The 15,568-nt window shown below is 37.6% G+C and overlaps 5 protein-coding genes across 6 annotated transcripts; 2 read left to right on the top strand and 3 right to left on the bottom strand.

The window, feature by feature from the left end:
- On the bottom strand, positions 3,006–4,621 carry LOC104764117. The gene has a single exon (XM_010487569.2). The coding sequence runs from the start codon at positions 4,205–4,207 to the stop codon at positions 3,326–3,328; it is 882 nt and encodes a 293-aa protein (XP_010485871.1). The 5' UTR covers positions 4,208–4,621; the 3' UTR covers positions 3,006–3,325.
- On the top strand, positions 6,397–10,195 carry LOC104764122 (zeta-carotene desaturase, chloroplastic/chromoplastic). The gene is made up of 14 exons (XM_019241405.1): positions 6,397–6,508; positions 6,619–6,787; positions 7,339–7,463; positions 7,539–7,673; positions 7,755–7,827; positions 7,909–7,982; positions 8,119–8,223; positions 8,306–8,550; positions 8,641–8,728; positions 8,860–9,059; positions 9,161–9,289; positions 9,381–9,453; positions 9,532–9,696; positions 9,826–10,195. Exons 2-14 carry the CDS (start codon positions 6,658–6,660, stop codon positions 9,970–9,972), a joined length of 1,689 nt encoding a protein of 562 aa, XP_019096950.1. The 5' UTR covers positions 6,397–6,508; positions 6,619–6,657; the 3' UTR covers positions 9,973–10,195.
- LOC104764120 (DNA-damage-repair/toleration protein DRT102) lies at positions 10,082–11,226 on the bottom strand. The gene has a single exon (XM_010487573.2). The coding sequence runs from the start codon at positions 11,162–11,164 to the stop codon at positions 10,220–10,222; it is 945 nt and encodes a 314-aa protein (XP_010485875.1). The 5' UTR covers positions 11,165–11,226; the 3' UTR covers positions 10,082–10,219.
- On the top strand, positions 11,420–12,939 carry LOC104764119. Of its 2 annotated transcripts, none has more exons than XM_010487571.2 (8): positions 11,420–11,547; positions 11,627–11,784; positions 11,864–11,949; positions 12,039–12,134; positions 12,255–12,337; positions 12,416–12,462; positions 12,543–12,621; positions 12,727–12,939. In XM_010487571.2, the coding sequence occupies exons 1-8, from the start codon at positions 11,494–11,496 to the stop codon at positions 12,814–12,816; spliced, it is 693 nt and encodes a 230-aa protein (XP_010485873.1). In that variant the 5' UTR covers positions 11,420–11,493; the 3' UTR covers positions 12,817–12,939. The 2 variants fall into 2 exon arrangements, with proteins under 2 accessions (XP_010485873.1, XP_010485874.1); XM_010487572.2 differs by having other exon boundaries at positions 11,422–11,547; positions 12,039–12,104.
- On the bottom strand, positions 12,914–13,807 carry LOC104764118. Its single transcript, XM_010487570.2, has one exon. It carries the CDS (start codon positions 13,564–13,566, stop codon positions 12,937–12,939), a length of 630 nt encoding a protein of 209 aa, XP_010485872.1. The 5' UTR covers positions 13,567–13,807; the 3' UTR covers positions 12,914–12,936.

Below are 15,568 nucleotides of genomic sequence, written 5' to 3' on the forward strand. Positions count from 1 at the left end.
TTTACAAAAATCAGCAGTCTTTGTGACTGAGATTGGGACTCTCTTTTACCCACAGCTTAACGAATCACCAGTCTTTGTAACTGAGATTAAGAAACATAACATGGATTGGTTTTAGTACCCATGGCTAACACTGTGGTTGGATGTTAAGTCTTTTAGACAAAGAAGCAGAGAACACTTTGGCTGGATCTTAAGTCCTTTCGACAGAGAAACATAAGAGTTGGATTGGGAGAAAACACAACACTAATTTTGGCTTACAAAAAAAATCGTAAGTCTTTGTGACTGAGATTGGGAGAAAACACAACACTTTTACCCAAGTTTATAAAAATCATCTGAGAGAAAATACAATACTTTTACCGAGAGCTAACAAAAAAAAAATCATAAGTCTTTGTGACTGAGTAATATGATTTCCACGGCCTTAAACATTAGTCTTTAGACTGAGACCAATTCGAACATTGATCCCTTATGTTACCCACGGCTTGAAATATTTAGACATGGATCTTGGTCGGTTTGTTGTTTCTGTGTTTAGACAAAGACTAGATTGGGAAAAACAAAGGATAGGTTTCTTTTTGGTGGAAGGAAGATGGCACCCACGACTTTAAACACTAGTTTGAGACCGATTCGAACATTGATCCCTTATGGTACCCACGACTTGAACTCTCTAGACATGGATCATGTTTGGTTTGTTGTTTCAGTCTTTAAACAAAGAGGCATAACACTTTGGAGTGGTTTTAGTACCCATGCACGGCTTCAAAATCTGACTGATTGGGAGAAATCAATCCCTTTTACCCACAACTTAAAAGAATCATCAGTCTTCTAAACAGATCACAGGTATATGGTCTTCTAAACCTTCTCTAAAACTAAAAGAATGTGTTGCTCTTCTTGTTTGTTATGAGCCAATTTACCAACATGATAATATATTAACAATACGTAGAAGGTTAGGTGACAGACACAAAAAAAGTATGGCTCTGCCTCTGAAGATCATCTTCCTATGGAGCTTTGTAATAAACTAAGAATGAAGAATTTCCAAAATAACTAAACCCAAAAGATCTTCCCATGGAGCTTGGTTGTGAAAATGCAAACTGGGATTTCTCCAACGTGCACCCATTGTTGCAAAAGCTTTCCCTGCGTTTTTCAGGAGGTTGGCTCGAGTTCTTTACCTCGTGGTATCAAGTAACTGTGTGGCTATGCCTTTTCTTCTGTTAGAAGGTGAGACCCAAATCGCTCTAATTCCACAGATAGCTGGTTTAGCTTCTTCTTCACATACAATTGCTCCATAATCTAATCTATCATCTGAAGCTCGACATCTTTTTGATACCTCTCTGTATGTTTCCAAACTGAATGGAGGTTGAAGGCGAGGAGGAGGTCTCTTGCTTTAACAGTCTTTCATCATCAGGAGGAGCTATAAGCTTGAATGCTTCCTTAATAGGTTCTGCAACTATACATCTAGAGATCCTCTGAGAGGAAACGAATAGATAAACCTAACACATAACAAGGTAGTTCTTGAAACACCTATTAGTAATCGGAGGCTGCTGAAAACAGTTGGGCTATATACCATCTTTCTTGTGAATGAGATCATCAAAGGAAGTAACTCTTTTCTATCTCTCAAAATGAAATATCTTGTTTGATTCCCGGTGCTGAAGGAGAAGAAGACGGTGGAGATTTCAATGGCGGAGGAGCGGGAAAGCGGGAATCAGTACTGTGAAAAAAGCCGTCTGATTAAAAACGACTTTTTCATCAGTGAAAGCGAGTAAATAAATGGGCCCGTTGGGCCCTTGTAGGCCTGATAAGAAACTACATCATACAGTTTGCTTTTCTTATTTTGCGAATTTTAATATTGGTCCGAACCGGGTTCCGGTAAGGTACGTTGGAGGTAGGGTCGAGGTGGCATGGACTAGGAGACTTGATGCCTACTGTATTGTCATTGGCATTATTATTTACAGAACCAGACAGAAAGGCAAACATGTGATGATTCCACAAAGACCCAAAAGAAATTTTTGTTGTAGCCATAGGAAGCATTGTAAAGGACCCATCTAATATGTATGTCTTCCCCTTTCTCATTTACCTTTTCAAGATTCCCTCAGCCAAAAAAAAGGAGAGGAGAAGAAGAAGAAGAATAGATCAAACAAACGGCAAGCTGTTCCGGACATTCTTCATAAAACTGTGTGCAGTTTTGTGTTCAGGTCAGGTCCCCCCACTACCACCCCATTGAGATATCCAAATCTAAAAGTTTGAATTGACGTATAAAGTTACTTTGGCTTGCTCTAAAAGATTTTTCTCTGACTTGACAATCCAAGAGAACTTTGATGTTCTTTCAAGCAAGAGTGCTAAGTTGTACACACTTTTTTTTTAATCATAATAAACTTGGCAAAACCATCTCATGTCACGGGTTGATGTTACAACAACAGGCTTCAAGGAGAAGTTTTGAACAACATTATTGGACTACCCAAACAGTCAGTTTACAGACAATTTTTCTTATGAACAGGAGCAACTACGACGACTTTTGTTTGAATTTAAGTGGAAAACTCTAACAAGTAACAACACCATATATAACAAAATAATGTCATTCTAATGTGAAAACTTCAGCAGTCCTAGACGGCTAAGAGAATAGGCCAAACCAAGGAAAATAATTGAAACGTGAAAACTTTAACAACCATGACTTACTCATTCACAATTCAAGAATCTTCACGTACAAACCCATGTCACTCTAGATTCCTTGATAAATTGCTCTTTATACCTGCAAGGAGCTGTTGGATAATAACAAAGTGCCAGACTGAGAAGGTATGGCGAGAAACAAAGACATGAAATATCTCTCTAAGGATGAATAATCTATGTTGCTATAAAGATGCAAAGCACATGTTTGATAATTATCTTAAGAGTAACTAACTAAACTAACTACTAGCTTCAGCTCAGGCTATTGTAATATGTTTTGTCCACAAACGAGTAGCGGAAAATCATAATAGAAGAAAGACCATAACCCAAGGGAACCCGTAATGTAGTTAAACTATATATCCATATTCCATTCTAGTGAGGAACAATTGAACATTATGCACCTGAAGAACAAAAACAGAGTATCTAGACAGTTGTTTTCTTGATACAGGACCAAAGCAATCGGCTTTGAACAAGTTTCTTTACAAGTCTCATGTAGTAACTTTGACATATGAAACTGATATATACGAAGAATAAGAGTTCTTCTTGACTGATCAGGTTCCAACATTATACAGGAATATATAATCGAAACCCATAGATTGACAAGAATCAACAGTTCCTTTTATAACCTTTAGTTAGCACTCAAGTGAAAGAAAAGAACTCTCAAAACTCTTCTCCTCTACTCGTTCTTCCAAGCGTACAGAATCAATGAAAAGCCAAAACTTTGAGATTTCGAGCTCACGGGTACCTGTGTGAAAGACCATGTCTTTTCAACTGGTTGAGTAGTCCTGAACATAAATACAGCATTTCCTGCCACTGATGGCAACCCAAAGAACCAACTGTGGACATCCCAAAGAACTTCCACAGAGATCCTATTGACAATAATCGTATCATTGCCACGGAACTTCCAATGAAGCCGATTCACCTGCATCAAAATCTTCCCATCGACACGAACAATGAGGCAAGGATCACTCATACTGGTGTCACATTCGATCACAAGATCATGCGTTTTGCCATCATCTGAAAACTGAGCTTTCGTTGCGAACGTCCTCTTGCCAAAAACATGCTCTTTCTTAGCAATAAAGACAGCACCTAATGATGAAGAAGAAGAAGGTGCAGCATTGGTCTTCTTGAAAGCTTCTTTCCTCATATCACCAAGAAGAAGAGCCATTTCTTTGTCCACAACAACGCCAACATAGAAACCACCTAAAGGTTCAGGGCTGGATCCGAATTTAGCGGAAGAGAGATCCCAGAAGACATCAATATTACAGGAATAAGCCTCTAGATTCTTGGAACCTTTCCATTTGGTGAAGAGCCAGGGCTTAATCTCGACTTTACAAAGACTTCGGTTGCAAGAATCATCAACTCCCACGGTAAGACACTGACCCATGAGATTCTTAGTCCATGAGACAGTGATTAGGCAAGTCCTACCTCGGATGCGGCAACGGTAGATACAAATGACAAGATTCTGAGCATTTCTTCCGGCGCTCGAAATCGAAGAGGAAGAAGAATCCGCAATCTGAACGCCATTTTCACCAGAGCAAGATGGAAAATCTCTCATTTTTCTTACAGAGTTCACAATTCTCTTGGGAATTTCAACAAACACTTTGTGTTCTAAACTACGCAATTCAAAAGGCAGCGAATTTAACTTCAGATTAGTAGTATAAAAAAGGAAGTGTTTATAGAATTTGACCTGAAAGTGATGAGCTTTACATCATCAAAATTCAAAAGAAAGAGAAACCCAAACTCAAAAAAAAGCATTGAAATTTGGAAAATGTCAGCTAAGATTTGATCTGGGTTTTATCAAATCGATCCAGTATCCATCAAATCCAAGGAGAGAATAATGAAGTGTTAAAAAAGAAAAGCCTAAGACTCCGGGAGGGATTAAATCATGAATGAAGAAGAAGAAGAAGGAAGGCGAATTCGCCAAAATAGGAGAATGTGTAAGTTAGTAGTCAAAACAAAGACTTATACAGACAAAAAGGAGACTTTGTTTGTTTTCACGTTAAATTAAATTAATAACCCGATTATTTTTGTGTGGCAATGTACCAAATACGAATTTAATTTCCAATGATAACGACTGTAAAGAATAAATTTCAGACACACAAAAAAAAAAAAAAAAAAATTATCTATTCATTTTTTTAACTTTTGGNTGGCAATGTACCAAATACGAATTTAATTTCCAATGATAACGACTGTAAAGAATAAATTTCAGACACACAAAAAAAAAAAAAAAAAACTTATCTATTCATTTTTTTAACTTTTGGGTCGGAAACAAACACTTATCTCAATTTATTAATTACAACAACACACAAAATATTTTTTGTGCTTGAAGTTAAATTAATTTTTTTTTTGAAGTGTATTAAATTTGGTCTCATTATTACTCTTATTATAGTGGGATTAGATAATAAATAAATTTGGGGTAAGCAAATGCAAGCCTGGAAGAAATGGTTAACACGTGTGATAGTCCATGACAAGCAGGCATGCATTTAATGTGGCCAGGACTGAGCCCATGCTGTTGTGTTATATTCTACTCTCCTGGGCTTTTCACGCCGATGGTTTTTAATTTTAGGGTATCATTTGATTGTCAACTAATAAATATGAATTTTTAGTACGATAATCAATCAATCCATATGACTTTTTTTCATTCGATTGTGAACTAATAAATATAGGTGGGTGAAGCATTTGATTGAATATATGTGGTTTAAAGCAGGGAGCACTTACCAAATAATAGCCATGCAATTTACCAATTTGATCATAAACTGTTCATTATTGTTTTTTGTCTTCGGATATATGATTTGCTCCTTTTGTTTTAGTTTGTGTGGCAATGCTACTACTGCGAACAAAAAAGTCTTCGAATAATAAATTAACAATATGGTTTTCCATTACGTTTCAAATTTTAGATTTGGACCAGCCTGTATCAATCTAGGAGGTCCCAGTTTAACATTATTTTCTTGCCATCTGATTTTTTTTATTTATTATTATTGTAGTTTCATTTTCGTTATTAATATTATCGTTTTTGCTGTTATCTGTTTATTTCTTATCGATTTTAAAATTAAATCATCCATCTCCCAACCTACTTTGAATTTGTTTGTTTTTCTCTCATGAAATAGCTAGATAGATATGTTTTCTTAGATAAATTTTTGGATATTTTATGGGGTCAATATTTCTTAAGATCTTTGTGTTTTAAACTATATGGTAAAGGGTACAAAACTAAATGGAAGAAGAAGCCAAAAACTACAAAATAGTAGATCGTATGCCAAACAATAATATTTTCTTTTTGAGTTCCTTTCACTGTTATAACTTGTATTTATTTTGTTCTTTAAAAAAAAGTATAAAATCTGTAACAAACCCAAAAAGAAATTAAGTTGATATGTTGCCCAAAAAATATTGTTGGGCTTCAGCCTTTTTAATAGACCAGCACATGATGTATTAAGTTAGCCGATATTTATAGTTAGCAAACACTCCTAACCTCTTTGGGCGGCTAACCAAACAATCCTTATGACTCTCAGGTTAAACTTTTCTTCTCGAACATAGGTAACGGATTATGGATCGTTGATACAATTTTCGTTTCAGTTTAAATTAAATTAAAACATATCATCGTTTTTTTTTTTGGTTCTAAATGCATTTAGACTCACTAAATTTTTTTAATCAACTAAAATGCTCGATTTTGAGGTTTAGGATTGGCTTTTTGTTTCGATATATTTTTGATTATATCACAAAATACAAATGTTAAGCCCACTAAAACACAGTGGTTGTTAGTGTTACACCACCACAGAGTTTATGCGGAGAGAAAGCAACATACATCATCACAAACAAGTTTCAAGTATCGTCATCGCTCTCATATTAGTCATCATGAGTGGTAGGTTTACTTCTTCGTTCTTCCTCTTTCATTTAAGGAAATAATAAACAAAAGTTGTCCTTTTTTTTTTTTTCTTTTCTTCTTTTGTTCTTCTTGTGAATAAACAACAGAGCGATAGATCAGTTTGCTCTTATCTGAGTTGATTGGCCATGGCTTCTTCTATCGTTTTCGCTGCAACTCCGGTTACTGGGTTTCTCTCTGTTCCTCCTTTGAAGTCTCGGAGATTTCTTCATGTTTGTTCTTCACTCGACGCCGATGTTTCCGACATGAGTGTTAACGGTAATTATCCAAACAAAAAAATTGAATCTTTACTGTCTCCTCTGCACTAGGCTGATTCCTTTGGATGTTTTGGGATTTCTTATGGGAAATTCTGATAAATTGACATGTATTTAGGATTAAAGGGCTTAGCTTTATGCCACTATCAACCCCAATTTTGAAGATGATGAGGTTTCGATTCTCATCCAATCTATGATTTAGATGATGAATTCTGAATTCTGAACTCTTAAGGTTTAGATGAAAAGATAAACTCTTGTGGCTCTCTATGCTTAAGGCAAACCAATAGTGTTGGAAATGGAGAGTTAGGTCTAGAGTCAAGACTTTAACAATCAGTCCAAGATGCTCTTCTGTTTATATAATCAGTTTAGTTAATCCATGGGAGTTAGTAGCGGTTGAAGAATCAAATGACATCTGAAAAAACTCACTGAAAGTCAAGTTTTTATTGGTTGTTTCATCTTGATAGGAAAAGTCAAGTCAAGTTCTTCTGATGATGTTCTGGCATATTGTAAAGTTTAGTCCTCTCTTACGTTTAAATGAACTGGATATAAATGCAGCTCCAAAAGGGCTCTTTCCTCCAGAGCCTGTTCAGTACAAGGGACCAAAGCTGAAAGTAGCTATCATAGGAGCTGGACTTGCAGGCATGTCAACTGCTGTAGAGCTTTTGGATCAGGGTCATGAGGTGTTTACTCCGCTACTTTTAGCTGTTTACCTTTGATTTGGTTACATAAAGGAGTAATCTTTGTTATTGTTTCAGGTGGATATTTATGATTCTAGGACATTCATTGGTGGCAAAGTGGGTTCTTTTGTAGATAGACGTGGGAACCATATCGAAATGGGACTTCATGTTTTCTTTGGATGCTACAACAATCTCTTCCGCTTGATGAAAAAGGTTTTGGTTTTCCAAAGCTTCCACTTCGAGTTTGCTTGATGGTTTAAACTCATTCTCATGTAAGGTTTTTTTGTAATGTAGGTGGGTGCTGATCAAAACCTTCTTGTCAAAGACCATACTCATACATTTATAAACAAAGACGGCACAATTGGAGGTATGGTTTCAGTTCATTATTCTCTTGTTATGATCGCCTCTGTGATTTTATTGTACTGAGATGGGCATATAAAATTTGTAGAGCTTGATTTTCGGTTTCCTGTTGGAGCTCCAATTCATGGTATTCGCGCATTTTTGGTCACAAATCAACTCAAGGTATAAGTTAAACTTTAAAACTGATTCCAGTAGAGACATCTGAATCCATGGATACATGTCATTTGATGTCAATGCACTTTTCCGCCGTGGAAAATGGCCAACCGCTTATTAACCGCTTCTTCTTTTGACCGAACAGCCCTATGATAAACTAAGGAATTCACTGGCCCTTGCATTAAGCCCGGTTGTTAAAGCTCTTGTTAACCCCGACGGAGCAATGAGAGACATTCGCAACCTTGACAGCGTAAAGAATGATAGATAACCTCTTTCTTCTCATTTATACAACTATTTTTGTTCTCTGAAATTTTCTGAGATACTTTTTGCAGATAAGTTTCTCGGATTGGTTCATGTCAAAAGGTGGGACACGGGCAAGTATCCAAAGAATGTGGGATCCTGTTGCTTACGCACTCGGTTTCATAGACTGCGATAACATGAGTGCACGATGCATGCTTACCATATTCTCATTATTCGCCACCAAAACAGAAGCTTCTTTGTTGCGTATGCTCAAGGGCTCGCCTGATGTTTACTTGAGTGGTCCTATCAAACAATATATCACAGATAGAGGTGGCAGGTTCGTGCCTCTTCTTATCTAACAATACCTGATTCTTGCATTTATTATCTCATTGGCTGATCAGGTATTTATAACCTTGCCTTCAAACAGAATCCATCTACGGTGGGGTTGCAGAGAAATACTTTATGATAAATCAGCAGATGGAGAAACTTATGTCACTGGACTAGCAATTTCTAAGGTGAAGCTCTAGGCATAGGATTTTAGCGGACTGCGAAAATTCCATATAATACATTCTGAAATTTTGTTGCTTGAGGAAAAGCTTGAAACTTTGTTATGAAAGTTGATGACTTTGATAAGTTTGTCTTATAGGCTACGAACAAGAAGATTGTGAAAGCTGATGTGTATGTTGCAGCATGTGATGTGCCGGGAATCAAAAGGTTACTTCCAAAAGAATGGAGGGAATCTCGGTTTTTCAACGATATATATGAACTCGAGGGAGTACCTGTTGTTACTGTACAGCTCAGATACAATGGTTGGGTCACAGAGTTGCAAGACATTGAACTTGCCAGGTTTTTTTCCGAGAACCAAATGTTGTGAGTTAATAATGATATGATGGATTGATTTTCGTGTGGATTTTTAAGTCTTCGTTTTGCGTTGCTGAAAATTATAGGCAGTTGAAACGAGCTGTTGGTATAGATAACCTTCTCTACACTCCTGATGCTGATTTCTCGTGCTTTGCGGATCTTGCACTTGCTTCGCCTGCAGATTACTACATCGAGGGACAAGGCACTTTGCTTCAGTAAGAAAGAATAACCTCTATCTTTTTCTTGTCTACAAAAATAGCCTGTGCAGATCTCTCAGTGTCTTGAAAACTGAATTCTGTTTCGTAGGTGCGTTCTAACACCGGGAGATCCGTACATGCGAATGTCGAACGATAAGATCATAGAGAAAGTAGCGATGCAGGTAAAGAACATGGCTAAGTTCTCCAAACTCTAGATTGTTTTTGTCAGGTTGGTTGTGATTCACAAATTTTTTGTTCAGGTCACTGAGTTGTTTCCATCGTCACGGAGCCTAGAAGTCACTTGGTCATCGGTTGTAAAAATCGCTCAGTCTCTGTACCGTGAAGCACCCGGAAAAGATCCATTCAGACCCGATCAGAAGACTCCCATAAAGAATTTCTTCCTTGCTGGTTCATACACAAAGCAGGTAACCTTTACACTTCACAAGTAATCAGGCAGATCCACTATAGTCACAAATGCAAAGAAAGATTTGCCTCCAGATTCGTCTGAGAAATCCGAAAAATCAATGAGCATTTTGCTACTGGACTTGTCGCAGGATTACATAGATAGCATGGAAGGAGCGACATTATCAGGGAGACAAGCCTCGTCATACATCTGTGACGCAGGTGAAGAACTAGCAGAGCTAAACAAGAAGCTTTCTTCTTCTGCAAGTGCTGTTCCTGATGAGCTAAGTTTCGTCTAATGATGGAAAACGTTTGAAAACTAGTTCCCATGGCTAATTGATGAAAGATTTGAGAGACTGTGGGGGTACATGAAGAAGAAATCATATGTAGTAACCCTTCTTTATATCGTGTTCATAAGAGAAGCATTTGTATTATGACACAAATCTTTTGAAAACAAACATTCTTACAAAGTTACAACATTCGAAACAAGAGAGAACACAAAGGTTACACATTGGAACACAACAACAGAGGCAAAGATTTTCACCTTTAAGCTTCTTCTTCGATGGCTTTCTTTGCAGTTTCGAGGTCTTCGTCAAGGAAAATGTCCCAATGGCCATCCCAAGTGATAAAGAACTCAGTGTCTTCATGATACTTGACTCGGTGAACATCACCTGCCGGAGTGAATAGGTAATCGGCGTCAACGAGATCAGCTCTCTCCTTCTTGCTTAGATTCCACACAGTCTTCTTCCCCTTGATGACTAAAAGGTCATGGCCGAATGTGTGGTGATGCGCTGGTTCTACACTCCCCGCTTTGAACCTTACAATCGCCGACGTAGGCGTCTCTCTCATGATCTTCATCGAGCCTCCAGGCATGATGTCCACTGGAGTGAACTCTCTATTCTTGGCCAAGCAACAAATCGCGCAAGACGCGGTTGTTTCATCGACCTTTACGGTTGTTGAGTCTCTGGCGGTTGGTTTCCCGATGCGAGCCATCTCGGAGAGAGAATTGTCGAGGAAAGAAGAGATCTCTGAGCTCCACGGCTCGGATCCTGATGCAGGACAGGGGGATTTGAAAGGAGTTTTGATCCAAACGTCGAAGATTTCCACGGCGGTTTCCGGCGATGTTTTAATGCCGGAGAGTGCGAGGACGTTGCAATTGCTGATCGATCGAGCGTTCACGGCGTCTTCTACAGAGAGACACGTGGCGGCATAAACTCCCGGGAACTTGTTGGCGAACATCGCGACTCCGACGCCGGTGCCGCAGCAGACCAAACCGCGAACTTCGGAAGACGATGAAGCGGAGACGCGGCGACCGACTTCAGATCCGGCGGAGTAGTACGAAGAAACGCCGGTATCTTCCACGTCTATGCCGAGAGAACGGAGGTGAGATACCATCGCTTCCTTGAGGCTCGCTCCAAATTCGTCAGCTCCGGCGATGATTTTCAACGGTGAAGCGGCGGTGGAAGTGGAAGTAGTAGTAGCTCCGGCCATCTTTGCAGAACTTGGAAACCATAACCAGTGTGTGACAGAGAGTGACTAGAAGATTTTTTCAAGATTATCTTAAAACGGGAAATTCGAAGAAGAAAAAAAAGAGACATAATGTTATAATTTCACCCCTAAAGTTATTTTAATAGAGAAAAGACTCTCAGATGAGGTACTTTAAATCAATAAATCAAAGTTTAGGGTACATTTGTTTTTATTTTCTAAATTCTAGGGTACAATTTAATAAATCCTACAAAATCCTTTAATAAAAAAATAGGGGGCGGTGTTGAGAATTGCCGGCGACGAGAATTGTACCCTCACTCTCGGCTAAGTGAAATATGGCGGGAGTAGCTTGCCAGATATCTATAAGCTCGTCGTCATCGACCTTGAGGGTGAGTCAATCTATGGCGATTTGTGAATCCTCGGCTTATTTTGGTTCTATGTCAATTCTTGGATCATCGGGTTATGCAGAGGGTTGGTCATACTCATCATCGGCCACGATGCTTCTCTGGTTCGCCGGAGAAGAAAGCGCCGGCTGTTTTGAAGTGGGCAGTTGGTGGAGTCACTGAATTGCTCCGGCTATTCTCAGTAGCTTCGTCTTCGTCATCCACCCTTACAAATAAGGATAGGTAACTCTCAAAAGCTTTCAATTAGGGTTTCTTGATCCCCCTCTGTGCTCTCTTCAAGTTTGATTTAATTTGGCTACAGATCAAAGTCTGAGATCGTTGCTCGAGATGTCGACGATGTGATGGGGATTTTGAGATCAGATTATGGAACTGCCTATTTCGTCACAGGTAATATAATCTCAACATAAGCTTAAACTCATGAAGCTTTTCCATTTCACAGACTAAGCTTTGTTGCACATTTGTGAAATTGGAAACAGGTATCTTTACTTCTGCAATGTACTCTGATGATTGCATCTTCGAGGATCCCACTATCAGCTTCCAGGGTGAAGAATTACATATTCCTTCTCTGTTCAGTTAGTGTTTAAGAATCTGATCTTCATGCTCTCTGTTTTTTTTGTTTGTCAAGCTTGTAAGATCAGCTATCAGATCCTAAATTTTTGATGTGAGAATTAAAGTAAATCTCTTTTTTGCAGGTACAGAGTTGTATGAACGCAACTTGAGATTACTGGTTCCCTTCCTCGAAGATGCGTCCATTGTACTGCAACATATGGAGAAGGTATATAACCTTTTGTTAGATCCTAGTCCCAGATGTTTTATGAACTCAAGAGTGTGTATTTGTTCCCTTTAATTACAGAGTGAGTCGTCTCAAAGAAACTATATACTAGCGACATGGAAGCTAAGGTATTCTGATGAACTTTTGTATACACATTGGGAAACTTGTGTGCCATCTTACTGCTCTTTTAATCTTGAACTGTGTTCAGGACTTACCTGAAACTTCCATGGAGACCATTGATATCAATAAACGGGAAAACGGTCTATGATCTGGATAGAGACTTCAAAGTATGAAGGGACTGAAACTTTCTGCTATTTTCGATTATAAGTTTATTTTCGTACTTAGTCACTTGAAAACATATGGACTAATCCAGACACTGGTTTTTGTACAAGATTGTGAGGCATGTGGAGAGCTGGAATGTCTCTGCCCTTGAAGCGATTGGACAAATATTCACCGTTAACTCTTTTCCTTCCAGTGGTTGAAGAGTCTAATCACTAAGATAATCGAACAAAGAAAAAGGCATTGCCGCACGTAACTTAAGAAAAGAAAAAAAACAGTCAAAACCATCTAAAACTTAAAAGTGTTCAGGGGTTAAACCCTAGTCACATGATGGTGCAAGGTTGAGGGTTATCATCGCTGAAAATGTTCCAAAGAGAGTCGTGTGGTGGAAAGCCCAATTTTTCGTAGTAATCAAAGGGATAAGGAGCAGGCGGCTTCCTCGTCGCTACCTTCGGCTCCTCGTACTTTACCATCAACCTGGGTTTCTCACCTGGTGCTAACCATCCCGGCGGTCCCATCCTTGGCGGCAACGTGAAGGCTGGCATCTGCATCGCATTCGGTGGTGCAGCATACCCGAAACCTCTAAAAGTGTCACCTCCCGCTGGACAAGTTTCCGCTGCGTTGGTGGCAGTGGTGGGTGCGGGCTCAGAGGCTGGTTTCTCTTGGCCCTTTTTCTTTGCGTAACGCTTAAGCAATGAACGGAATTTGGTCGGAACCGTAGTTGGATCACGCTCGTAGGCGAGAAGTTGTGGACTTTGACCAATTTTTTCGACGGTTTTGATGAGAAGTGACGGTTGTGCGGTGCCAGAGACCAAAATAAGACCCTTCACCGGGTCTATGATAATGGCCTTAACTCCTTCAACTTTTCGTAGAAGCTTCTTGATCCGAGAAGGCAAGTCTTCAGAACACTCGAAATTCATCTTTAATATACAAATCGGAAAGTCAAGATCCATATTGCTTTCAATACTTAGAAACAACTATAGTCTTCTTTTGTCACGAAAGGGAGAGCGAAAAGGATCCTACTGCAATTCCCTAGCTAGTATAGATCGATCGATATTGAAAACGTAAACAAACCAATTGAGTTTTATAGTTTTGGACGCTTATCACACGAATTTATATCTTAGTCTAGGTTGTGTGTATCGTGCGTGATTTTATACATTAGAAGTCAATGGCAGATTTCATTTGATACGATTATGGAAGGAAAATATATATATATATATATTCCTTTTTTTTTTTGACAATTAAAAAAAAAATATATATATATATTCCTTATTTTTGATATCATATATGTATATTTGTGATATTAAAATCTATAGTTTTCCCTTAAAGTCAACGACTGATTCAATATTATGGAAACCATATTTTTTTATATTATTAGAGAGGCTCCAATATCATATAGAAATGTAATATATATATATATATATATATATATAAATTTATTTTTCATTTTTAAATCCTTGCCAAATAAATGGTCAAAGTTAAATTTTGAAATAAGGTCATAGTAGCAAATAGATGGAATGACCGAAATTTTTTAAGAGATTGTTTAGAAAGTTTTTTAAAATCTTCATGTTTTGTTTTTTCTAATCTTGTAAAATTTTGTAAAATCCTCCCAAACTCCTCTCCGCTGTCCCAGAAGACCCACGTTCATTATTTCATTTTTTACAAAAGAACAACAAAAAGTCAATCACAATCTCTCTATTTGATGAGAGTATTTACATGACTTTTCTTATGAAAAAAATAATATAGAATCATAAACCAATAACATAATAGTTGAATTCATTAACAATCCAAAATTCTTTTGTTTTACTACATAAAACGTTTAATGATTTTATAACACTTTTAATCCAATAAAACTAAATTTATGAAAATTTTAGATAATTTTTCACAAATCTACAATTAATAACACCAAATTTTAAGAGAGTTTTAAAAAGTTTTGATTGAATAGCAACATCTTTTACATATAACTTTTAAAGTCATTAAGAGTCTATTTAACTCTCAAACCAATAACTCCCTTAATCTTTTTGGTTTGGTAACTCAACTCAACCTTCTATTGTTAGAACGAACATACATTAAATCATGTGTAATATAAAGTCATCGTTGTGTTTTTCAATCAACATCATCAATAGAACCCCCCCAAAAAAAAAGATAGTGAAAAATTATTTACAGAGAAAAAACAACATACAAAAAAAAATGAAGAGATTTTTCATAGCGTTTCTTCTTGTGCTCGTATTCTTCTTCGCTGGTAAATAATCCTCTCGTTATACACGTATATTCGACATGCAATTTTGCATGTATTAATTCGTATATATTTTTATGTTACACTTCTAAAAAATAATATTCAAGAAGTTATAATTTTCATATAGTATAAGTTTTGATGGGTAAGTTGTTTTTTTCGATTAAATATGAAAATAATTAAATTTGCAGAGATGAAAAGAGGGGATGGATTTAAGATACCAGTAGTACCAGAACCAACAGGAAAATGGTGTGGATACTCATTGCCGATGAAACCATGCAACGACGAAGATTGCGCTAAACGATGTATTAAGGATAACACGCATGGCTGGCTCATGGCTACCGGCATGTGCACTTCTATCCCTAGTCTAAAGGATTGTTACTGTATCCATCAGTGTCCTTAACCTTTCTTTTAGCATCCACAATGTTTTTCTTTTCTTGCATTTTCCTCTTCCAATATGACATACTGTAACCACAATACCCAAATGACAAAAAAAAAAAACATTTTCCAATTACCAAAAAAGTACGTAATTTTAACTGGGCTTACTAGGCCCAGTTTATCCGGACAAATCAAACCGTTGCCTGAAGCCTAACCGAATAAAACGTAAACTAACTAATCATGTTTGGGTTTGATCTATTATTTATACTTCTCTGACTTTATAGTTTTGTTGTTCCAAGGTTCTTTTCTTGACCAATGATTCGATTGAGTTGAGTGTATTCCTT

The sequence above is a fragment of the Camelina sativa genome, chromosome 19 (assembly GCF_000633955.1).
Source record: "Camelina sativa cultivar DH55 chromosome 19, Cs, whole genome shotgun sequence".
NCBI lineage: Eukaryota > Viridiplantae > Streptophyta > Magnoliopsida > Brassicales > Brassicaceae > Camelina > Camelina sativa.

Bases quoted from the DNA above. Each gene is read 5' to 3' on its own strand.
- LOC104764117 (XM_010487569.2), bottom strand. From the start codon at position 4,207: ATGAGAGATTTTCCATCTTGCTCTGGTGAAAATGGCGTTCAGATTGCG.
- LOC104764122 (XM_019241405.1), top strand. From the start codon at position 6,658: ATGGCTTCTTCTATCGTTTTCGCTGCAACTCCGGTTACTGGGTTTCTC. The intron at 8,224-8,305 runs GTAAAGAATGAT...TACTTTTTGCAG, and splicing joins ACATTCGCAACCTTGACAGC to ATAAGTTTCTCGGATTGGTT. The intron at 8,551-8,640 runs GTTCGTGCCTCT...GCCTTCAAACAG, and splicing joins ATCACAGATAGAGGTGGCAG to AATCCATCTACGGTGGGGTT.
- LOC104764120 (XM_010487573.2), bottom strand. From the start codon at position 11,164: ATGGCCGGAGCTACTACTACTTCCACTTCCACCGCCGCTTCACCGTTG.
- LOC104764119 (XM_010487571.2), top strand. From the start codon at position 11,494: ATGGCGGGAGTAGCTTGCCAGATATCTATAAGCTCGTCGTCATCGACC. The intron at 11,548-11,626 runs GTGAGTCAATCT...CGGGTTATGCAG, and splicing joins CGTCGTCATCGACCTTGAGG to AGGGTTGGTCATACTCATCA. The intron at 12,463-12,542 runs GTATTCTGATGA...AACTGTGTTCAG, and splicing joins CTAGCGACATGGAAGCTAAG to GACTTACCTGAAACTTCCAT.
- LOC104764118 (XM_010487570.2), bottom strand. From the start codon at position 13,566: ATGGATCTTGACTTTCCGATTTGTATATTAAAGATGAATTTCGAGTGT.